At 37.7% G+C, this 25966-nt stretch overlaps 1 protein-coding gene across 1 annotated transcript in view; it reads right to left on the reverse strand.

Moving 5' to 3' along the window:
• Positions 1 to 809: 809 nt before the first annotated feature.
• ELL2 (elongation factor for RNA polymerase II 2) overlaps positions 810 to 25966 on the reverse strand; it is a 77056-nt gene continuing 51899 nt past the window's right edge. Inside the window, exons 5-12 of the mRNA XM_003899938.4 lie at positions 22462 to 22721; positions 16720 to 16844; positions 16454 to 16541; positions 14011 to 14581; positions 11340 to 11403; positions 6804 to 6975; positions 4797 to 4841; positions 810 to 4678 (exon numbers count right to left, since the gene is read on the reverse strand). Coding sequence (XP_003899987.2) covers positions 4562 to 4678; positions 4797 to 4841; positions 6804 to 6975; positions 11340 to 11403; positions 14011 to 14581; positions 16454 to 16541; positions 16720 to 16844; positions 22462 to 22721 — 1442 coding nt within the window. The 3' untranslated portion in view covers positions 810 to 4561. The remainder of the gene's footprint in view (positions 4679 to 4796; positions 4842 to 6803; positions 6976 to 11339; positions 11404 to 14010; positions 14582 to 16453; positions 16542 to 16719; positions 16845 to 22461; positions 22722 to 25966) is intronic.

Here is a 25966-nt window from a genome sequence, read left to right on the forward strand (position 1 = left end):
TGCCCTTACGTCTTCTCAGACTGAATACTCCTAAGCTGGAGTCTGTTCCTGAGATAGCCTTTTGGTATGAAGAGAAAATGATATGATTACAAGACTGTACCCTTCCCTCCTACCTCCACTGCCCACTTTCAAATACCCCATTGTTAACATTGTACACTTTTGAAAGTAAAGCGAACACAGGGGAAACAACCTTTTCTCAAAAAGTGTGCCAGTCTCCCTTCAAATGTATTCTGTGATTTCCAATAAATCAACTCCCCCAAAATAATCCACTAGAAATCACTCCGACCCCCACATTCTAGCCTTTGGAACCAAAAGGACTTATCTAGCCTATGTGGTATCACTGGAATTGTCACTTTGAAAAGATTAGTCTTATGCTATATAAACATATGAGGCCCACGATGGAGAAGTGGTTAGGAATACAGATGCTGCGGTCAGACTTCCCAGGCTCTGCCATTTACTAGCTGTGTGATAGGCAAGTTTCTTAACTTCTTCATGACTTAGTTTACCCACCGGTAAAATGGAGATAACAGGTGGTGAGGAGAAATGGGATAATGCAGCAAAAACGTGTAACAAAGAGGAAACCCTCAATAAATGGTAAATATGATTATTGTTCCCCTAGTAGAAGTTGCCCCTGGAGGGCATGTCCTGCACTTACAAAAAGGCAGCTCCGTGAAGCAAATTCCCTGCTCCCACTTCCTAGAGCCCTAACAAGTAATATCTCTGTGAATACTTTGTCATGGGCTCTTTTTTTGGTTTGTTTTTAGGACAAAGAGGCTTGAAATGAGACAAAGGAAAAACAAATACCAGAATTGCAAAGTTAACATTTTTATTGAACTGAAATTGGTGTAGAACAGGGGCCACCACAGCTGCTGAGCTCAGTAACAACTGAAATGCCCCTGTGACATTTTACCTTTGAGAGTCCTAACACGGTTTGCGTGGAACAGCTGAGAAACAGCATATATATAATTTAACACCTCAAAATAGTTTGAAATGAGCCTCACAGCCTTGTTCAATCTTCAGGTTACAAATAACATTGATAGCATCTTCTGTGGCCTTCAGTTAGTAGTGCCAGTTAATATCGTTTCCGAAAACTTTCCTCTCAAAGTGCTGGCTATAATTTTTTCTCCATCCAGTACATGTAAGAAAAGGATTTAGTAATACTTGGGCAAGTAATAAACTGTAGAACTTTAAAAGTAGTAAAGGCATATACCAAGCATACGTGACTCCACACATTTTCAGAAAGGCAGTGGACTGGCTAACGAGTTTCTGCCAAGTTTCAGAAGCAAAGAATGCACTAATGAAAAGGGTAAGGCATCCAAGCAGAGTGTCTGAACTGATGGACCATTTTTGTCTAAAACTAATTTCAACATCTTCCAATATGCAAGCAGGCATTTGTTTTACATAATAAGGTGAAACACTTTATAAGAGAAAACTCTAAAGCTTATAAGATCAATCAGAGAAAAAATTAATACTGGATTTTTATAATCAATGCATGGAGCAATGATATAAACTGACCATAACAATTTTGTGAGAACAAGTATAAAACATCCGTTACTACTTAAAGAGTTGAAAGTTAACCCCTCTAAAGTATTCAAAGTGGAATAAATAACAAGGTAGGAAATGCAATACCTATATATTTTAAAAAGCCCACATCTAGTTAATGTTCTCTTAGTTTGTTTTAAATCAGTTGTTCATTCAATCTGGAGTTGATTTAAGGATGTTGGTAAAAATCTTCAAAAGTCCTTCAAATCATTTTAGATGAAATGTGATAGAAAAAACTATACAACTCATTCTCTAATCTTGCTATTTTTTACACCATCCTTCCCAAAAAGAAAAGAAAAAAAAAAATTCTTCCACCAGAGTAACTGACATTAAGTGGCCACTATTCCTATAGTAATCATTTTTAAGAATCTAAAGGTCTTGCAGTAGGAGATGGAAAATGATTATAAATATTTTAATAGGCTCATGCCTCATCTTCAAAAGGGATGAAACTTGGATAATGGCAGATTCAGAGATTTATAACTTTCAAATTTACAACTAATAGACACACTTTTTGCGAGGATCTGTCCAACACATACAACTAACATCTAAATTAAGGCTTTTACTGGTATGTGATCAGGTCTAAGGGTATGCAATGCTGGATTTCCATTTAGCATCTCCAGCTTTCATTGTTACCCAACTTGTAAACCAGATGTGCTGATGTACAGGGTAGGAGCTCCAATGGCTAACCATTCACCAACTGGAAGGCTTGTGTGTAAACAGGTTCTGAAATAAGAGTTGGCAGTGAAACAACTGAGGAGGTGCCTCAGATCATGCAAAGGGGAAAAGTGATTTGCACCTGCTTACATGATGGACATTAAAAAAAAAAAGCCAACAGTTGACCTTCAGTTCAACATTTCAAGATTTACAGACCTAAAAGTTTAGAGCTACATCCAAGTCAATGGTTCTCATACTTTAGCTTGCAAAAGTCACCTACAGGAAACCAGTGAAAATGCAGATACTTAGGCCCTATACCTAGAGATTCTAACTCAGGTGATCCAAGTGGTCCAAGCACCTTTTGCTTTTGAGAAACCTTGCTGATAGCAAATAGCAGCACACAGTCTTCGATTAAAAGGCCAAGATGTCCAAGAAATAACACCAATGAGTTCATTACCTATAGACAAACCCCTCATGAGACTCTATCATAATAATATGATGCCCGAATTTATCCCCAATTAAGCTTCCCTTTCCTTTTTTCAATTAAAAAGTTTGAAATAAATTAACGCTTAATAATGATTGTACCAATTCTGAGGTAAAAAAAGAGCACCAGGGATCTCAATGCTAAAAGAAACAGAATTCCTTAGGAGGTCTATGCTACATAGAAACAAAATTTCTGCGGTAATGTTACAGAGTGGTAGTGCAAAAGGGTCTTGTTTCAGTCTTTAGTCTGTATACTTCCGTATATTTTAGTATATTATCTAATCTTTCCAGTTAATGTTTTAGAAGAACCCCAAAGAGAAAAGTTAATCTACATGCTCTCTCAAGTTTTCTAGATAACCAACATTTTTCTGGTTTACAGTGATACACAACAACGTTATTTATTTTTCTGGATGCTGGAGACAAACATCTTTATTAAAGACACTACCAAAATTTTGGCAAACATTTCAAAACAGATTTGTAAACATAATGCTTCCCTTTTCAACTGGCAGCACTTTGAAAAGACAATACAATAAGACAATACAACTTGAATCAACATTAGTTCAAAATCCTTGTATTTTTTGACCACATAACTTATGTTCCCACATGATAAAACAAGTGACAGTTTAAATCAACGTCAACAGATAAACTCCATGAAATGAAAGTTTGTGCTGTTTGATGAATCACAGTATGTTATGGTTAAATATATCCACTCTTTTTTATATTCCTGGCACCAGGATGAAAAAAAAAATCTTTAAATATACATCTTATGTAGGTAATAGCTTCTTTGCATATCTCTCTTCAAAAAATACTTTATAGCAGTATATAAATAGGTTACCTACACATTTAATTTTATAATTTTGTCCCAAAACTATAGATCTGTTTCATTTTCATGACATATCAATTTTTGCCCAACATTAATAAAGCTGACAAACTCGTTGAAATGGAAATGCTTTTGTCTTCCACAACAAAATTAGCAATTTGATAGAAAACAAAAACAAAAACAAAAAAACACCCTACAGTAACACTCGTCAGTTGTTTAACCTGAGCGTTTGGCCTACTAGGAGTAGCAGCTTTTTTTCCTTCATGCACGCTCACATCCACACCACCTCTGCACACATACAGATCGAGCACACACTTCCAGATGCTGGTAGGCCACAATATGCTTCCCATTGCTCTAATCAAGTGGGAAGCAGTGTAGCTAATGATTAACCACACTATGTACACAACTAGCAAACACCTTAAGGCAACCATTGCAATGGGGGGTTAACTTGCAGGGCGGATTTAATGTTCTAGATCAAGTCAGCCTGTATATACATATGTGTATGTGAATCTATACACATACACCTTTCTATTTTTTAACCCTCCAAGACAATGTTTATTTTTTTTAAATTTTGTGCAAATTTCTAAATATTCTACCATTTAAGGCAAAGAGTTTGCATTAAGAAAGGTCAGAAAATAGGCTTACGTTTATCCAAAAGCATTTCACCTTGCACATTACTGTTGTTGTTGTTTTTAAAACACATACAACTTTTAAGTGTGGACACTGGATCCCCAATATCTAAAAAATCATTTCTAATAACAAACACAAGTTTTTGAGGAAAAAAAACTGATTTGAAATATAGACAATGGATCCCCAATACCTAAAAAATTATTTCTATTAACAAACACAAGTCTTGGGGGTGGGGTGGTGGGGAGGACCAGAAAGAGCAGCTTCGAAATGCAGGGAAGCAAAGTAAAATGGAAAAGAAAAAGTAACTCAAGTTTACTAATACTGAAACTTTCAACAGCCAAAGTTTCACCTTTTTAGAATCTAGAGCAACTCATTTGGAATTTTAAATAAATAAGCTTAAGTTTATTCACATCTTCTGGTCCAAGCAGAGTTCTAGGGCCATGACTCTGCTTGCTGTTGGTCAAATTCACCTATTAGCCTTTTGATGTGAGCCAGCTTGTTATGAAGATATTCACATCTGTATTTCTCTTCATGGTAATTGGGACTAGACTGCAGGTGATTAAAAAAAACAAAAACAAAAACAAAAACAAAACAGTGAGGAATGAGGTTGCAGAATTTACAACGTTTTTCAACCACAGGTCAGAAAATCAACAGTGACGATACCTACCTGCTTTATCTTCTGATATTCTTGTAAGACTTCTTCATGAACATTCTATAAAATTAAATATTAGAAATCAGAAGAGAATAACTTCTTTTGTGTGTGGCAATACAAACAGCTAACATGCATTTAGCAAGAGTATAGGAAATGTTGACTGTGGGAATATAACTTGAAACAATCTTTATGGAAGGCAACTTGGCAACAGCTATCAAAATAGTCGATGCAAAATTGACTCAGCAATTCTACTTATCCTATGGACAAACTTGCCCCTCACTGAATGACGCATATACAAGATTATTCACTATAGCGCCGTCTGTAAAGCAAAAGACAGTAAACAAAATTGAAATGTCCGTCAATCTATACAAAGGATACTAAGAGGCCATTAAAACATGGGAAAGTGCTTTATGTACCGATATAAAAATATTCTCTAAGATGCATTATATTGTTTAGAGAAAAAAGGAAAGTGCTGAACAATATTGGACAGCTTGATACCATTTGTTTAAAAAAGAAAAACAGAATAGTATTCTAAGAATTTCATTACTTGCAAGATGCTCATTTCTCCCCATTTTAATGAAACCAGTACAAATAATAATGTATCATAATTTAAGTTATTGGGACATAAAACAATGGTACATCTTACAAATGAAGAAACCTTAGATTCAGTTAAATATGGTATATATGTTGAAATTACTTGTGTATAAATGTACGTACATTTTATACCATGTGTACACACATGCACATACCACACACCTAAACACTTCCGAAAGAACACACTGGAAATCAGTAACAGTGATTTTCTGTGGGGGTTGGTGTGGGGGGGTCAGGTGCCTGGGGGGATAATAGCCTAATATATGTAACAAGTACCAGGCATGGATTCAGGCACTTTACTCATGCTTACTTATGTTTATTCCTCACAACTCAATGATTATCCCATTTTATGGATGGGGAATTCAAGGCAAAAAGGCATTAAGTAACTTGCCCAAGGCCACACAAACGTTAACCACTCCTAACCAAGTAATCCTTGGAATTACATTCTGGTTTCAGTATAATTATATACATTGATAAATGACTATATAGAAAAAAATAAACCCCAAACCACCATATCACCAACCTCTTGCACCTCTGAACACCGATTCTTCTGGCACAGTCTCCTATAACTCTCACCAGCTTATTGAAAAAGATTAAGGCCCTCTAGTAGAAGATATAATGAATCTCTAGGACACAAATGCTCTCAGGCTGTTCATTGTTGTGGGAAAACTCATCCATTGTCTCCCGCAGGTTCCAGCCTGAACAGTGGTAGTGGGCTGGGACAGAGGCACCACTATACCATCTGTGTCCGTGAAGTGTGACAAAGTTATTTAGCCCACATGGGAGGGAAATACTCATTTCTATCAATCCCTTTGCTAAGAACTACAAAAAACAATCAGGAGACAGGTGAGGCATCTCCTGCTCTTTGTCAGTGGTAGTAATATTACTACTTCAAGTAGGAAAGTGAAAACAGAGTAAGACTGGTTAACAAAGATCAGCCTTTGTAGCTAGAAGCACCAAACTTCTTTACTTAAACCCCAAATATCTGTGTATTAAGCCCTCTTTATTTCCTATATCTTCCCTATTCTATCTCAGACTGAGGTTTAAAGAAAAATACTTGAAATAGCACTGTTTTGGGATAGCACCAGACCTCTGAGCTGTAGTCTAAGTTGGCAGTGTAATTAATCAAATGTTTAGCTGAATCTCAAGATACAACTTTTTTTCCTATTTAGTTGTGTTTGGTATTTTTCTCAATATGTGATATGTTATAGTGGCACAAGGTTTTTTTCCACTGGTAGAAATACAGGTTTACTATGTTAATTTATTTTCAAGAACTATTTCAAATATTTAGTTTCCTAAAGCAGCAGTGAGGCTGGTCTGCAAGAGTACTTACTCTAAAGGCTACTGTGACGGCTGAGGTTGAGCAGGGCAGGGAAAGAAAGAAGGTAAAATATGAAAGTCAGTCCATCTAGTTACAAATCCATTTACCTGATACTCTTTTGAGCCTGGAGAAAGGCGCTTTCTTTGTGCATCTAGTTTGATAAATCTTCTAGCTACAGTCTCCATCCTGGCATGCAAAGCTCTGTACTCATCATACTCTGCATTGAAGTCATCCTTATAATTCTGGCGTTGCTCATAGGAGACAATAGCGATATATTTTCTAATAAGAAAAAAAGACAAATGGAGAGTAGCTATCCAATAAACATGATTACACAAGTCTGAGATTTAAACCAAATATTTAGAGATTAGATCCATGCATGTGTCACTAATGTTTAATGCCACTCTGCCACTGGTTGGCTGCTAGGTCACTCCTCCAAACATCTTCAGGTAAAATTATTACACAGAGTTTGAGAGCTTCAATGAAGGAGAGTAAATGTGGTAAAGACATGGTGGCAATGGAACTAAAATGCAACTAAGTAAAAAGAAAACCGTATTTACACAGATCTAGTCTCCTGAATCTTTCTCTATCCAAGATAATTCACTACCACACTAATGGTAGAAGCTAACCCATCTGTTACAAGTCACAGAGAGACAGAAGGACTCAATGGGTAATGTGAAACCAGGAGAATGTCATGCAGTCACTGAGTGCTGAAAGTCAAAGCTCTCTCTGGACCTACTGCTTTATGAGAGGCAGTCTGTTGCTTGGCCTTTCAGACATGCTGCCAGCAGACATCTTCAACAAGGTGCCTCAGGCTTGCTTCCTCTGTCCCTTTCCTCATATTTCTGACCAAGCAAATATATAAAGTACGAAAGGGAAATTACCAACCATTCTGTAAAATGAGGGTTAGACCAAAAAAAGGCATATTTCTCTAGTTCTTTTCAAACATTTAAATGTCATACTATGTTGAACAGAAGCCAGTGTTGTACTATTAGTCTAACTTACTTTCTTAATAAAATGCCATAAATCTGTGTTTTACTTTGGGATGTGAATTACTCTTAACTGGTAAGAGAAGACCATTTTCCTAGAGCATCGGTTTATTCAATAATAAATAAATTAAAACAGCATTTTATTATTAAACTTAGCATTACAGTATTACTTTTTTTTTTTTTTTTTTTTGAGATGGAGTCTTGCTCTGTCGCCCAGGCTGGAGGGCAGTGGTGCCATCTCAGCTCACTGCAACCTCTACCTCCTGGGCTCAACCAATTCTCATGCCTCAGCCTCCTGAGTAGCTGGGATTACAGGTGCATGCCACCACACCTGCTAAGTTTTGTATTTTTAGTAGAGACAGGGTTTTGTCATGTTGCCCAGTCTGGTCTTGAACCCCTCACCCCAAGTGATCCACCCACCTCAGCCTCCCAAAGTGCTAGGATTACAGGTATGAGCCACTGTGCCTGGCCTATTACAGTATTACTTATTTGTAGATCTGGGAACTGGGATCACATAAGGATCTGGCCTGGTTCTCTGCACTCTGTGTTCCTGTCATTAATGCAAAATTCCCTTGAGTTTTTGAAATAAAAATTGAGATTTCAAAGCAATTTCAGGCAGGTGGTAGCAGCTTCAGGATGCCCCTTGGGGATACACATATATTCTTCACTGCCATAAAATCTTGGAGTTCAGTCCTCTCCAAATGGTCTTATATAAGCCCATCAGTTCATTTAAATTGCTAGTATCACAGATGCTTAGCAGGAAATGTGAGAAAAGTGATGCAGTGAGCAAACTTAGTGTCCTCATTAATATTTTTATTCATGCTGAGTTAGTGTAGAGGTTTAATTTTCTAAGTGTAATTGAAACAGTGATAGTCCGCTGATGTAAAGCTGCCCTTCTGGTGTCTTAGCTATAAAAGGCACACTGCCAGCCAAGCAGTGAAGCAGTCCTTCCTGGGCACGGGCTGTATTGACTGTACACCAGAGGGAGCCCCGGGGTAAAAAGAGGTCCCTGGGGATAAGCATATATTAGCAACACAGCTAAACTGATCTTGAAACTCAGACTTAATTTGTTATATATTTATCGTGCTTTCTCAAAATCACACCTTCAGTATTTTATTTAATAATTTCCTTAGGGAAATTATTCAGTGACCACAATTGTGTGGTCAACAACTGTGTTGCTATTATAGAAGAAATTATTTGGTTACACTGGCATTTTTAAGAAAAAAGTTTCCCTACTTTTACGAAAAATTGTTGTAGTTCTACAGTTGGCTCTTTATGTGGTGATGGAAAAAATTTTAATAAGTTTTGACAGCTTAACTACAAGTAAAAGTAGTCTTATTACATAAAAATTAGAAATATTTTGGTTAAGTATGAATTATTCAAAGGTTGATCATTTAGGTTTTATTTATTTATTTTTATTTATTTTTTTGAGATGGAGTCTTGCTCTGTCGCCCAGGCTGGAGTGCAGTGGCGCCATCTCGGCTCACTGCATCTTGGCTCACTGCAAGCTCCGCCTCCCGGGTTCATGCCATTCTCCTGCCTCAGCCTCCCGAGTAGCTGAGACCACAGGTGCCCGCCACCATGCCCGGCTAATTTTTTGTATTTTCAGTCGAGACGGGGTTTCACCATGTTAGCCAGGATGGTCTCAATCTCCTGACCTCATGACTGCCTGCCTCGACCTCCCGAAGTGCTGGGATTACAGGCGTGAGCCATCGCGCCTAGCCTCGATCATTTAGGTTTTATAGTATATCCCTTTAGTTTTCTTATGAGGCAACTTAAGTTCTGTAGTTTTGGTAATTTTTCTGAAAATCCATGCTTTTTAACTATTTTTAGAAAATTTGCTACACATAAATTGTGTTTATTTAAATAAATTAAGCAAACAATCACATAGTACTAGAAACATGACAAACATACAGAAATGCACTGAGGCAGATTCAGGAACCATCCTTAGATAAGTAACCTGAAAAAAAAAAAAACCTTTTAAATATGGAATTAAGGCCAGGCTCACGCCTGTAATCCCAGCACTTTGTGAGGCTTGAGGTGGGTGGATCACCTGAGGTCAGGAGTTTGAGACTAGCCTGGCCAACATGGTGAAACCTCATCTCTACTAAAAATACAAAAAATTACCCGGGCATGGTAGTGGGCACCTGTAATCCCAGCAACTTGGGAGGCTCCACTTGAACCCTGGAGGTGGAGGTTGCAGTGAGCTGAGGTCGCACCATTGCACTCCAGCCTGGGCAACAAGAGCGAAATTCTGTCTCATAAACAAAAAAAGGAGGGATTAACTAATGAACCTGGCAAAACACAACAGTCTTGAATCCATGGGGAAAAGTTTAGCATTATTTTTTAGTTTCCCCACATGATTTTGTTGTATATAATAAGTATATGTCACTATTATAAAAAATAATTCAAAATCCATCAAAAAAGAACAAGAGCACTGCATTGGCAGTTGTTATTCAAGGGGGTTGACATTTAAAGACTTCTAAGGAGAAGTGGTTTGCAGTTAAAGAGGTGAACCCTCTTGGCAGCAGAGCCAGAGGCTGTCCTGGAAGCCTGGCTGCAGACAACGGACCCTTCCTGGGCCAACTAAGTGGTAGGTCATAGCTGCCTTTCAAGGCCCTCCTACAGAACTCTAAAACCATTACATACACTACCTCAGATGAGAGGGTACTCAGCAAGGTTTCTCAAGTTCCTGTTAGTTAAGAGATGATAACCAGCATTATGGTTTCATACTGTATCATTCCCCAATAAGTATAGCTTTCACACTACTGTTAAGCAGAAGTAACACATTTTAAATCTAAAATGATCTTTACTCTGGAAATGAAAAGGGCTAAACAACATAGTTTAACATTGTCCACCATGAGATGCTACTAATAGAAGAAAAGTGTTCAGACAGCCCAGATTCCATTTTCCCTTCTCATTCTAGCTGTTTTGCACATTTGTTCAAAGCTATCCAAAGTCCGATTTGTTTGCTCTTTCCCTCTCCATTTTTCCAGGCTCCTGCAACTTAATTATTTTCTTCTTACAGAAACCTTTTATTCTGTAAAAAAGCTAGAATTATGTGTCCAAGTTATAATTTCTGTGATAACCAGTTACAAAAATGTCCCCAGCTCAGCATTTAGCAACTTGTCACAACAAGAAAACATTATAACCATTACTAAATTGAAATGATCAGATTTTACTCTTCTCTCCTCTAAAAATTAAATTGAGGGCAGAACTTTACTTAAATAAAAATCAGTCTATCTTAACACTTTGTATTATTATGTGCAGAGGTTCAAGCACTTTGTCAGCAATAAACCATCCCTTTGGGGAACCCAAGTGAATGACTGGGCATTGATAGACTGTCAGCTTTGAAGAGTCAGATCCCTAAAATCTTTCATAATCAAATGCTTAGCCAGGCCCCGGAACAAAGGACAGGCTTCTCTATAGTTAAAGGCCAATGAACACAACTCAGAGCGGAGGGAGGCACAACCTGCTCATGCAGACAAGGGTAGATTTGGGACGGGCAGGCTAAATGGCAGCCTTTCAATTGCAGAGGTGGCTCCAGGACTCTATTTCTGGAACTTCTTACTTTTCTGATTTGCAAATTATGGGAAAAGAACTTGCAAAGTTTCTAAAATTAAGTCGCTCTCTCCATTGGCAGACATATGAACTTACATCAAATAATCTGGGAGTTCAATTGCTGAAGGTTCCATGGAGGCAGTGCAATCCTCTTTAACTCCTACAAAGAAAAAAAACAAAATCAGAGCATTCATCAACCAGGAAGGTTATCAAATGCCTGTAATTCTAAAATAGATTAGAAACATCTGGAACACTTTTCCTCAAATTCTATTCTTCCATCTCAATAAGCAACAGTGAGCAAGGAATACAATTGAACACAAACAATAGAGGCCCTATGACCAGCGCCAGCAGAACCGACGCCAGGCATTTAAAGCACCCTGGCTACTGCAGTGTCTGCACAATAAAGGAATTCCATCTTAACCCAAGGTCAATCTTCTATTCTTTCAACAACAGTTGTGGCATCTGCCCAGCAATTCAAAGACTGTGGTGGCAGATGCAGCCAGACAATGGGAGATACAAATTTTACATCAACATCTACTTTTCATGGGATTCAAACAAGGCGGATGAGACAATAGAGTCAGGTAGCAGACTGCTTTGGTCACTGTATTTTTATTGCCTCCCTTTTTTGTATGCAGACACTGGAATTGGGTAGAAAGTTTTCCCATTGGTTCAAAGTAATTTAAAATAAGGTATTATTGAATGTTGATTTATATTCCTGTAATCTCTAGCACTCATAACACTAAACAGATTTTTCTTTTTTTTAAGGACAAAAAAAGTGCTAAACATTATGGCTACACAGTGAAAGTATGTAAATCCCTCAGTATTCCATTTGCTTAAATGCACCATGTCCAGAGGATATTCTTTTTATTAGGGTAATTTTTTATCATTCTTTATTAGGGTAATTTTTTATCATTCAAAGTAGGGTTAAACTGATAACTCGAACCCTAATCATGCCCACCGGCAAAACATATAAAAGTGAATGTTAGATAATTTCTCGGTTTAGTATTCTAAAGGACAAAGTACCCTAAACAAATACAAATACATAGACTCTGAGTGCATGCTGCTCCCCTATAAATATATTTGATTCATGCTTGGGTAAAAGAATATGCTTTTACAATAGCCTGAGTCTTAAAGAGAAAGGCATTAAGTGCAGGTCACCTGGCTTCCCTTCAGCCACAGACACCAGATAAATTCCAAAAAATGCAGGAGATGTGGATCTGGAGCTTTCCTAAATTTGTAATTATCCCAACTGGTTCTGAAAGTTACTATATCCTCAGTAAAGAATTCAAAGAGACTAAATGTGCTTCTCCAGGTCTCCAACTCTGAGAACACTTGAAACTCTGATGTAGATCTCAACATACTGAAATCCAGTTTTCCTGTCTCTAGCCTTTGACTCAGAAGCACCACCTGAGGGTGGAAAGTGTGGAGAGTGGAGTTTACCCAGTGGCTTATGAACTCTGAACATAGAGTTCTACTTCTTCATTTCTATTCCTGACCTGACAAATTCAACTACAAGAGTGTTGAGGGAAAAAGCTTACACCTACCTTTTGTGCCATTACATAGTATTATATTGATTGAAATATTTAAACAGAAATGCTTTGACATGAAATGTATCCAATCTAGATCAAGAAAAGCACATATCATATCATATTCTACAGCGGCTTCTTTGGAAGTAACACTAAAAGAAAATAGAGCTTCTCTCATATGGCAAAGATGATCAACTAAATCTAAGGATTACAGACTTTCAGAATCATGAGCAAAATACAGAAAGACAACACTCCTTATAACTCTACTCATTAAAGTAATTTTTCCAAAGCCATATTTTCCTATGGAATTTTGCCTTAGTTATTCTGGGTTTAAAACTGGCAGCAATGCCAAATGGTGAACTTGGATCTTCTATGTGATGGCATGCAAGGCATTAAGTTTTAGAGGACATATTTTTTAAATAAGAAAAATCTAATTCTGTCAGTTTTTAACACTCAGTACATCTTAGGCAAGCAAGCTTTTCATGAATTAGCTTTATTTAGAGGTAAAGCTTTAAGTTTCTTTGGATCGCTAGGTATTTAGCATTTAAGCTCCTAAAGCTTGAAACGGTTAATTTTACAAATAACAATTGATGTTAGTTCACTAAAACAGGACTCTCAAAATTGGGGGGGGGAACCCCTAAACCGTAAGATCTATTAAGCGAACACCAGAACAGCCTTGCAAAAGACAAAGTGTCTTCACTCTAAATAAAGATGATGTTATGGATCTGCAAATGAAATTTTATCTTGGCCTGATTTATTAAAAAGTTGACATTTCCCCTGCGCTAATGTTAATTAAAGCAAGGGTGACCCTGTTTCATTGAGAAAGAAGGAAATGAATATTCTTATTGCAAACTGTGTCTGGTTAAATCAGTTCAAGAATGGCATATAATAGGTCATGTTGAGGCTGCGCAATATCATAACAGAGATGGAAAAGAATGTTAAAGGTCCACCTTCCAAAAAGGAGTCTCAAGTATGACAGTCATTTTTAAATGCCATTCTTATTAATATAAAAACCATGTTTAATATTTGGCCAAAAAGAGATGGAAAACAACTGCTGTAAAATGAAAAAAAAAAAAAAAAAAAAAACCCTGCTCAAAAGCACAACACTAAGATTAATAATTAAATGAAACGTCATTTGCTAAATAAATTACTAATTATAAACTGTATAATTTCAAACTCATGATAGCATGCACTTCTGGTTCATCTAACATGTAGTCAGTACTTTTACAAAGGTAAAATACCTCCACTGGAATTTGGACTGGAGTTATTTAGCTTGGCAATTTCCTCTTCTCTCTTAAGATCTTCCTCCTTTTCCTCAATAGTCTCAATGTCGTGCTTTTTTATTTGGTCCTTTTCCTTATGTTTTTTAGACTTCTTTTTGGACTTTTTGTGAGACATTGAATGGTTTTCTTCCATAGGCTTTGGACACTTTAGTAGAACTGAACCAGGGGGTAGGGTTTCCAGAGAAGTCCTAGAGGTATATTTGTCTTGCTGGTCCTCATAGATACTATCGTTTTGACTAAAACTGTCAACAGGTAGGTCTTGAGTCCCCCGGCCTTCTGGAGTGCTAGGGGAATTGGAGTTAGAATTTACAATCTGAGGAGGATGTGAGACGGGCAGGTGGGTTGAAGGCAGCGGTGGAGGGGTGGGAATGGCAGCAGCTGCAGGGGGCAGCGAGAGGCCTGCAGCAGATTTTTCACTGGTGGGATTCAAATGACCATTTAGTGTTGGTGGTACTCTGTTCGTCAGGTGAGATATTCGGGCTTTTTTATTCATTAAAGGATCAATAAACTCTGAATCCAAAAGCCGTTTCTAGGGGAGGGAAAAGGAAAAAAGTGAGCCAGTTTGCACTAAAATTAAATAAATTCAATACATGCATGGCTGGTTAAACAACTAAGTAACCTTACTTAATATTAATACTTAATATTACCAGGGTTGTGTTAACCTTTCTTCATGCTTAAGCAAAAACAAAAACAAACAAAAACTAAACCAGAACAACAACAACACAAAACCAAATGTGAAATAAATTTTCATGTTTAATGTCAAAAACCAGAATCTGGCAAATATTTCTTGAAGTGCTTACTGAATTCTTTCTAATCATACAGCTTTATCCTAAGTTCCAAGAGAGACTATGCTGATTTATGTGGATTATACCACTCAGGAGAGTATTAAACAGAGGCAGTCACCCTCCATTGCTGGCCATGGTTGACCTAGTTATATTAAATGAGAGGAGAAAGCAATTTGTACCATTTGACTCTGTGAGAACTAACACAGCTAGGTAAAGGGCAATAGCCTGCACTTATTTTAATCTTTAATGGGCTAAAATGTTCCAGTTAAGAATATTTTGGCTGTCATTTATCATTCTACCTGTCTTAGAGTGGGAACGACCAGCACTTTCAGAAGAGTTTCTCTAATTATCTCTATTACTGTTGAAATGCTATTTAATTTTTTTAACCCTTACATATCTCTTTACCAGATTGGAAGATAAGTCTTAATAATTGGTCCATTAAAATTAGGTGGAAGTATTTTTTTAAAACAATCAAGGTAATAGTAGCCTAATCTGTCAACAACAATAATAGTATTTAAGTTAAAAAGGAAATTTAGATAGTTGAAAACTACAAAATATAAATTCACATTTATGCTTAAATATAATGCTGTGGCTTGTATTCTGGCTTGAAAGAAAATAATGGTTAATCAACTCATTATTTTGTTTTCAATTTAACACCGTTTATTTGGCACCCAGCAAATAATCTGATCAGAGTAGAAGCAGTTTCATAATAGTTGGCATTAAAAGTGAGACTTCCACAGACATTGTATATATGCAAGGACAGACCTGCTTTTTTTCCTTTTTCTTTTTTGTTCTCCCTCTGTTCCTCAAAATAAGTTTCTAATATTTTTTTGATCTGTGAACGGCCGTTTGCCCAGGGCATGCTTAGTGTTCTCCACACATCTGTGGGCTTCTCACTAATTCTTGGGAGTAGGGTCCGGAGAGAGAGAGGGAGGACACTGTGTCAGCAGTACTGGGGTGGGGAGATCTGTCCCACTGTCTGTTAAAAGCACCCAGAACACTGAGAGAGTTCTGAGCCTGGCCAGTCAGCTGAGAAGCAGGCAGGCTTCACTGTAGTACTGCCTAGGACCTCTCACCTTTTTCTAGGATGAGCTGAATTTCTTGGGGAAAACTCTAAACTGGAGAAGAATCTGATTGGGAGTACTCTAATAAGGATCCAGTGGAAAAGAAAACATGGAAACATGCCATCATTTTTGTTTATTTGTTGATTGTAAATCCAATTTCCCCCAAAAACATTCTTCTGGAACATGTTGACAGACAAAATTAAATATCTTCAATTTTCCATATAATCTGATAATTGTATGGGACTGGGTAAGTCTTCTAGTTAGTGACCAAATTGGAAAGTAGATAATCTTACAACAAAACGTAAACTTTAAAAATGGAAAGCAAGGTAGACATTAAGTACTCGGACAAGCAGTGCTGTGTAGTGGAGAGAGTTCTGGGCTGGAAGCCAAGACCTAAATTCTAGGCTAAGCTCAGCCATAACCAGCTGGCTTTGGGCAAGCAAGCTGTCCAGCTTCTCTGGGTCTCATTTCCCTCACTTATACATCAGAGGACCTGATTAGAGGCCCCTAATGTCTATGTTAGGTCTATAATTGTATAAGTTTATGAAATACCTGAGGAGAAGATACAGCATCTCTACTAGAACACACAGGAGATTCTGAACGGCTGGTGCCTGCAGCATTCTGAGATGGATTTAGTTTTCTGTAAAAGACACACATGTTACGTGTTACGGAGATGATTTAAAAATGTTCATGATGGAAAGCTTGCCTTGCTTCTCTTTCACACCTTAACACTGAAATAACAATGACTAAAATAATTACTTATTTCCATAATTTTTAAAGAAACATTTTTTTTAAAAGCAAGAAAAAAAAGAATTCACCTAGAGAGCACTGACTCCAATGACCGTCTGTCTATTTCATTGTATCCAGGCCAGTCTCTCTGAAGCTCTTTAAAAACATAATCCTTTAAGGTATATGAGAGGTCCTTAGGATTCAGATTGGCTACCTAGTATGAGGTATAAAAACAGAGCATTAGGTATTTTTACTATCATCTCCTAACCTAAAACAGGCAACCTTTAGGATTTACACTGAAAATAATTACATTAATTGGCCCCAAAGGGACTGCTAGTTTTGTATTACATGCCAGATCTCAATAAATGCCATTAATTTCATTTTGGGAATTAAAGCTTTATATACATGGCTTAATGTTTTTTTCCCTGAATGGCCATTGTATTTTTAATATTTCTAATCAAATAATAAGAGCATATTAGGAAAAAAGTGAAGATTTAAAAAAAATCAATTATTTTTGTCAAAGGAATCCAAAACAATTGTACAGTAGTCCCCTCCTTATCTTCAAAGGATACATTCCAACACCTCCAGTGGATGCCTTAGAACTCCGATGGTAATGAACCCTATATATACTGTTTTTTTCTTATATATACATACCTGATAGTTTAATTTATAAATTAGGCACAGTAAGAGATTAACAACAATAACTATTAATAAAATAGAGCAATTATGCCAACATGCTGGCAACACTACTCTTGTGCTTTGGGGCCATTACTAAGTAAAACAAGGATTACTTGAACACAAGCACTGTGATATTACAACAGTTGATTTGAAAACAGAGATGGCTAGCGACTACTGCGGGACATACAGAGGGTTATCAGATCCACTGCCATAGTATTGCAGTGCATGTGTCCAGGTAACCCTTACTGTACTTAATAATGGCCCAAGATGGCTACTAAGTGACTAATGAGTGGGTAGCATCTACAGTGTAAAGCTGAACAAAGGGATGATTCACATTCTGGGCAGGACAGAGCAGGACAATGTGAGGTCTCATCACGTTTCTCAGAACAGTGCGCAACTTAAAAGTAACAAAATATTTACTTCTGAAATTTTACTTTTAATATTTTTGGATCATGGTTGACCATAGGTAACTGAAACCCCAGAAAGCGAAACCATAGATAAGGACTACTGTATTACCAACATCCTTATTTACTTCTGGGCATTGAGTCCATTACTCTTGAGTCACAATAAAAATCCTTGATCACTTGTATTAAGTAGAAACCAAACAGTGACCAAATGTTGGGTTATAAACTTTCCTTTCAATCATCAACAAAACACTGTCTTCATAAATAGTATCAATTCTGATAACCTTGTCTGTCTTTGGATAACCACACTTGCTCCTTATATCTGCCAGTTCTCCTGAAGAACCACTTACTCAAAGTCTTTGAAATTCCCCAAACCAATAAATGAAAACATATGCCTAGAGAACCCCCAAATTACTGTTATTAGTCAGCCAGTTTATTCCAAAGTGTAATCTTTTCTCATCCCTTAACTGCAATTCCTAGAGTGTCGGGGCTTAGCCATTAACTAACTACACAAACATATGGGTTCATGTGTCAAACCAAACAAAAGTAATTTTTAAGGCTAGGAGAAAATTACTCTTGCTTATCACTTCCTACTGGAATAGATCATTCTTTCTGTATCTTTTAAAAGTACTATCAAATATGATAGTTTATGCTTCTCACAGCTTAGCTGAATACTATTCTAACATTAATGTTGCTATAAAGGAGAAAATAGATTTATCCTAAAATTCAAATTTGCAAATAAGTTAATATAGGATACAATCAGATTTCTTGAGGTGGAATAAACACAATCCATCAATTTTCTTTTTCTTTCTTCTCTTTTTTATTTTTTGAGACAAGGTCTCACTCTTTCACCCAGGCTGGAGTCCAGTGGCAGGAACATGGCTTACTGCAGCCTTGACTTCTTGGGTTCAGGTAATAATCCCACCTCAGCCTCCCGAGTAGCTGGGACTACAGGTGGACACCGCTACGCCTGGCTAGTTTTTGTATTTTGTATTTTTTGTAGAGATGGGGTTTCACCATATTGTGTAGGCTGGTCTCAAACTCCTAGGCTCAAGCAATCCTCCCTTGGCCTCCTAAAGTGCTGGGATTATAGGTGTGAGCCACTACGCCCCGCTGGCAATGCTTCCATTTTCTTTTACCCTCATCTCTACACATATTAACACCCCTACCGCCACAGCAATCGGTTTTCTAGGTTTTTGTAGTAGCACATTCTCCTGGTTTCCTCCTCTCTTAGAACCCTTTTTTTTTTTTTTCCCCCGAGACAAGAGTCTTGCTCTGTCACCCAGGCTGGAGTGCAGTGGCATGATCTCAGCTCACTGCAACCTCTGCCTCCCGGGTTCAGGCAATTCTCCTGCCTCAGCCTCCTAAGTAGCTGGGATTACAGGCGCCCACCATCATGCCCAGCTAATTTTTGTATTTTTAGTAGAGACAGAGTTTCATCATGTATTTCACCATGTTGGCCAGGCTGGTCTCAAATTCCCGACTTCGTGATCTGCCCACCTCGGCCTCCTAGAGTGCTGGGATTACAGGGGTGAGCCACGGTGCCTGGCCTAGGACCTTTGTTTTTTAAGTCTGTTTCTCAATCCTCTATATGTTGAAATGCTGAAGTGCTCAGTGCCTGTTTTCTGCTCTGTTTTCCTCATTCTCTTCATTTCCTCCTAAGATGATTTCATTAAGTTTGAAGACTTTCAATACCCGATATATATACTGCTAATTTCTAAATTTATAACTCTAGCCCCAACTATCCTCTGACAACAACACTCTTACATATAACTATCTATAGACATCTATCTCCACTTGGATATAGACATCTTGGATAGACATCTTCCAAATGGAGTCTATGTAAGACAGAATTCCTGATCCTCTTCTCCCCCTTAAACCTACTTCTTTTCTATCCCTCCCCATTTCAGTCAATGGCACAATATCCATTCAGTTGCTCAGTCAAAAACCTAGCTATAATCACAGATTCCGTTCTTCCCCTCATTGTCTCCCTACACCCAACCATTAGAGAGCCTTACTACAAAATATTAGGCTCTTTAAGTAGTCTCTCTCCTCTACTCCTGCCCCTCCAAGCCATTCTTGCCATGGAAGTCTGAGTGATCTTATTAAACTTATAAATCAGATGACATCATATCTTTGTTTAAAACTATAATGAGTTCCCATCTTACTCAAAATAAAACCTAAGCTTCTTGACCATGGCCTAAAAATATTCTCTGGGATTTAACCTCTGCCTCCCTCTTCCATCTGCTCTGGCCTTCTCTGTCTTGAGCCCACCTACAAGTGCTGACTCATCTTCTTGTCTTTCACACAGCATTTCAGTTAAAATATGGCCATCTGAGAAAAGGTTCCTTGATCTCTCCACTTAAAGTAGATGATCCCTTCCCCAGCTCCTTTCAACTCCTCACTGGTCCTGAAATTGTCTCATGAATAAGCTCCATGAGGACAGGATTTCTATTGGGGTCACTTTGGGATTCCAGCATTTAAAACAGTGTCTGGTACACTGTAGATACTTAATAAGTTGAATTGAATGAATGAATGTTGAGCTTGAACCAAATATCCAAATGTCAAGCTGGAAACATTATTCAACTTTATCTAGTTTCTGATTGTTAAAATCTAGTTTTTTCATAAAAAGTCATTCTAAGAAAAAAAGGTTTTATTAATACATAACCAGTTTAATAATAAACAGCAATAAACAAATTTCCTGGTGGATGTTAAGCACTTTTAAATTTAGGTACAAATTTTACTGGGAGCCAACATCTTAGTTTATTTTAAAAACCTATTACTTTGATGAATTAATAATGTCCACAGGGTTCTACAAACTACTGTGTTAGTAACAGGTAAGCAAATTATCTCTACTGGCACAGGCAAAGCCTGATTATTTTAGGTAACTTGTTTCCCAACTAGTTTGTCTGGGACAGAATAACCAATTTTGGGATGATTTGTGTATCTTGCTGCTCTTTTTCTTTTTCTCTGGTGCCTACTTTTGGTCAGTTTTATTAGAGCAAAGTCATGTTATTTTTCTTGTTAGCTGCTAGCAATGTTCAGGAAAGGGAATTTAGGTATAATCAGTTTATGTCAAAGTTCTGAAATGCCTGATATCTTCCTTGTGAGTTTAAATTAGATCGTGCACGTGAAATGCCTAGCACTGTGCCTGGCACATAGTATATGCTCAAAAAGTGGTAGACGTTGTTAGCCTTTCTATCTGTGTTTTCACTAGGCTAGTGGTTTCAGCTCATATATTAGAATCATTAGGGCCATATACAATATGAGTGCCTAGGCCCCACCTTCAGATACTTGGCTTTTGTTGGTCTCAGGTGGAGTTCAGGCACTGGCATGTTCTAAAAGCTACCCAAGGGGATTCTAATATGTTACCAGGATGAGATGATGCTCTAGATTCTATCAAATGATCAACACTAGTAACTCTCATACCTCACTTGCTTGGGGGTAAATATCTACACTTTCAGATATATACATACACACACACATACACCTATATAGATATCTATATGTATACATATAATCACATAACTACTGCCATGTATCAATAGTAGTCTATGTGTGAATTGCCTCTGCAGTCATTTTGCCCTCTCCATTATCAAACCGAGGTAATTCACAACCGTTCGGGAGATGCAGTTACCAAATGTTTTGTGATTTGTAACCTGACTCTCACTGCTTCTCCAAATATCAAACTGAACACACACACCCTCATTCTCATTTATTCTCTCCTTTCTTTTGAGCTCGTAAAACTGCTATGTTACATATGGATTTAAATGATTTCCAAAAAGTGCTAAAGGACTTAATAAAGATCCTTAAGATTGATTGAGATACCTTGGGACTGATTAACCTGAATTGGAGACAATGGTTTTACCCTTTCATAACATTTAGTATTATGTTGTGAACGTAAGAGATAATGGATTGAAAAAAATACTTGAAAGTGTTACTCTTTGAATAATAGATCAAAGCCTGTAGGTTTTTTTTTTTTTTTTTTTTAAATGATGAAATTCAGAATAACTTCTTTGGAAATGTTATTTCTTTAGAAAAAATAAAAAAGATGGACCACCCTTTATGGTGGATCTGAATGCTCATAAACATTTATGACAGATGGATAGAAGGAAGGAAGAAAAAATATATAGGAGGTTACAGTCTACCAAACCACTGACTTTAAAAAACAATGGCCCACTTTTTTACATGTAAGCTTGTGATAAGGCACGGGATCACTGCTAACACATTACAATTTCATATGCTTTTATGCAGACAAGCGACTGATCTTGGTACACTCAGTGGCAGAAAAAGACAGAGTAATAAGGGCAGCACCAAGTATGTGGGGCAAGATACATTTTAAACTATTTACTAGGCAAAAATGTTCTGTCTTATACCAATCAAAGGCCAACAGAATACATTGCACAATTTCACCGACAATAACCAATACAAATTAAGGCAATACTTTAGTGTATTCAGGACTAAAAACAGATAACAAACACTTCTTACTTTCTTCTTAATGGAATTTGAGAACAAAATTTGTTGGTCCCAAATAAAGACAATGCTCACATTTCAACTAGTTTTTAATTAAGTGCTTAAAATAAGATGATTTAACGTAATATTCACGAGTTGTATTTCACATGCCACTGATCAAAATAATCCTAAAATTTCTCTATCTCAATAATAATGATAATAATGACAACAACTTTTTTTAAATGAACATTTTAACAAGAAGGTAAGCAGGAAGGACCTTTCTCCAGCTGTCCTCACCTGTTGCAGAATTGCTCCCAGAGAGTTCTTGTCTTTTTGATTGACACCATCTTTCTGGAGTCTAGCAAGTAGCTCGGGTTTCTTGTAGGCTTTCAGGGCCAGTAAGTGAATCACCCTGTCCCTGTATGGCCTCTGAGAGACGCTGCTGCTGCTGTGTGTCTTTCGAATTGTATTTGCAGGGTTCATGGGGGTTGACCTTTTCCTCTCAGGAACTGTATCTGAAACAGCTTGAGGTGCTCTCCGAATTTGCACTCTTTTCCCTAAAGTCCAGTGGAAATGACATTGTTACACATTTGTGGGTTACAATATGAGCATCTCAGTTTCCACAATTCTGATTTAGGTACCTCTTCATTTCTAGAGGAAATAATAATAAAGGCCACTTTATTTCAATCTTTAAGAAGGCATGCAAACAGAAAGCATTTTAAATAAATGGCCTAAAATTTGAATTAGAAATCATTTAAATAAAATCATTTCTTGGAAATAATACGTATTATGCATGTATTTTGGTGATTTCGCTACAGAAAGATAATAACTAGTAACACAAACTGTAACCACAGACTTGATAACTTCTATCTTAAATAAATATATGCCATTTCTGAAAAGCAAACTATAATACAGTGAACATGGTGAAATGTCAGAAATACCTGTCAGACCTCTCTAAGAACACATTCTTGGCTGAGCATTATGTTAGTAATTTCACACGTTCAGAAGTCACAAAGAGGCGGGGAGGTCAACGTCATGAGACATCCATTAGTGATATTCTTTTTTTTTTTTACAGGCCACAACAAGTTTTAGGATTCATAAAACAAAACTAGGAACCAACCAGCCAACCAATCTCAGAGGGCACAAACAAATCTCTCCTCTGCAGTGCTGAGACTACACATGTGAGTTAGAGAAACGGAAAATGGTACAAAGGAGGCCTTCACACCATTCTCACATGGGCCAGTGCTGTTCATGTGGTTAACCCATTTGCTGTTTAGACTGAACACTGACACTTGGCAAGTGGCTACTTCTAGAACATGTGTGGGCTGAGGTGAACTAGGTATTATGTGTATGTGTGAAGCTATCCAGACATGCCTGGTCACTGACAATCCCAGTAACCATTCCTTGCTGAAGGGACAAAAAGTAGCATGAAACTGTGTGAGACTCTCATTTTATGATTTTACAGGTGGAATCTTTTAGCTTGTTTAGGACACACCAAGCCCCAACTCTATGCCCTCTGGTTAAAGAAGGGGAAGAATTTGTAATGACATACAACGTGGACAACTGAATTAGGAACAAGACTAACAACTAGAAATAATGGGTGGGTAAAAGCAGCTCCTATAAGCTGTGGTCTGGGGTGAAAACAGCTCACTGGGGCAGGAGCTTTACTGAGTAGTAATTCTGTCCATGCTGGGCTCCCCAGGCCTGGTCCGAAGGCCTGTGTGTTTTCATTCCCTCCCACCTCCAGTAAGGGAAAAAAGATGAATGCTCTCAACCTGAAACCTTTATTGGCTGGTATGTTTCTTTACTATCTGTACAAAACCAATTGCAAATATCAAACTGTTACACTACTAAGGAACTCAGCATTAAGGGGACACTGCCTAATGATAAGAAAAACTTAAGTTATAATTAGAGTTTTAGAGATAGATTTAGATTGGGGTTTCTGTATTTTTCTTAAATTAGAGACAGCTAGATCAACGTCAGCTGGATACTTATGCACCAATTATGTGGGGGACACTGTGCTAAGAGCTGCATACATACTATCTCATTAGGTCTCACAATAACCTGAAAAGGCAGGTATCGTCCCCTTTCACAGATGAGAAAACTGAGGCTTTTAATGGGATATGCTCAAAGGGTAAAGTCTTCACTTAGCATTTGGGAGGTTCTGTGATTTGATTAATACCTAATTTTCCTGCCTGTAAGTCTTTGTGGGAAAGGTTTTATGAACAAACGCCTAATGTTTGCTGTTGCTTTGTGTTAGGCTATAAGCTCTATGAGGGCAGGGCAGTGGCTGCTTTGTCCACTAGCATACCTTGAATCAGTATTTGATGACTAAATGAATGACAGCAAGAGAGCAAGTAAGCAGAGGAGCAGGAATCAACACAGTCCATATTTCCCCACATTGCCAGGCTGCCAGAGTGTGAATACACACTGAAATTTCTAATGTGGCATGGGGAAACCATGTAATCCAGCATTTCCCAGTTGCAACAGGGTTAACAAATATTATTTCCTATTAAAATTTTAAGGAATACTATTTTTTAAAAATAGAGTCAAGGTCACAAGTTTAGAAAATGCTATAAATTCCACACTCCCTCCCCCTTAACAAGTCTTGCAAAAAAGAAGTTTGTTTAACTCTTCTCCAAACCAAGCTAACTGAGAAGCCCTTCTTTCTGTCTGGGAAGGGGGATGGGCAGAGAATTTTTTTTGTTTGTTAGCTAAGCTACACACACTAGGACTGGTCATTTAGGATGAATTCAAGTGGCAAGGCAAATAAAAATAAAAAGAGAAAAAAGTAACAGTACTTTTTCAGGTGTCCTACCTCCTCTGTACCTCTGATTCACCTCTGATCCTTGTCTCAGGAGGTCTCCAAGGTCTACTGGGTTTATGCCCATGCTTCCCCAAAGCAGGTATGGAGAAAACAAATCAGGGAGGCTAACTTTGCCCTTAAAAGGGATGTAAGTATGATGTTTGGCAAGAAAGTAAGAGCCTGATCGAGAGAAGACAGAACTGGAGTCTTACTTGGGGCCCATTGCTAGACTGTCATCTCCCCATGAATCCCCTACCCCCAAAACACTCACTTTGTCCTTTACCTCATTTTTCTTTTAGACAGCTAGTTAGGGGTACCTCATATTTCATTCAAATACTTGAAATAACAACTCAGCCATACTGGACCACTGAATGACACTCAAAGATCACTTGTTCACTACCTCCCTATCTCTTCTGTGCCTGTTCAACAAGGAAGGAATCCTCTGGTTTAAGGAAAGACAGGCTACAGATGAAGAAAACATCAGTGATAAAGGTACTTACAGAATTGAGATGCTAAAAGAAAAAATGAAAAAGTAAAGCAAGAAAATGTCAGGTTCAAAGTGGGAAGAAGAAAGAATTTATTTTTTATATTTATCTCAGAAAAAGCCATTTTAATAAAACCTATGGGAGAACCTAATTCTCTTCCCAGACCCAAATGCTAATCAATTCCCTGGGCTCTTTATATAAATAGTAGCAGTGGCTCCGGCAGGGTTGGGTAATCTGGGACTACAACTAAATTGTTGTTTCATAACAAGGAGTCCAATTCTAGCTTCTTCATTTAATAAAGATGGCAAAAGTATTTACCCCTCAGTCTAATGGCTCTGAGTAAATAGTCTGAAAGGAAGATGTTAAAACGTCCATCACAAAGAGAGAAGGGACTGCAGCCACTTTCTGCAGTTGTTTTTCCATTCTGTGGAACCTGACCAGAAGCCCTGGCAATACAGACCCAAGGCTTTAAAAACATCTGCAGGCTCATGACAATGACATGACTCTGTCA

The sequence above is a fragment of the Papio anubis genome, chromosome 5 (assembly GCF_008728515.1).
Source record: "Papio anubis isolate 15944 chromosome 5, Panubis1.0, whole genome shotgun sequence".
In the NCBI taxonomy this organism is placed as follows: domain Eukaryota; kingdom Metazoa; phylum Chordata; class Mammalia; order Primates; family Cercopithecidae; genus Papio; species Papio anubis.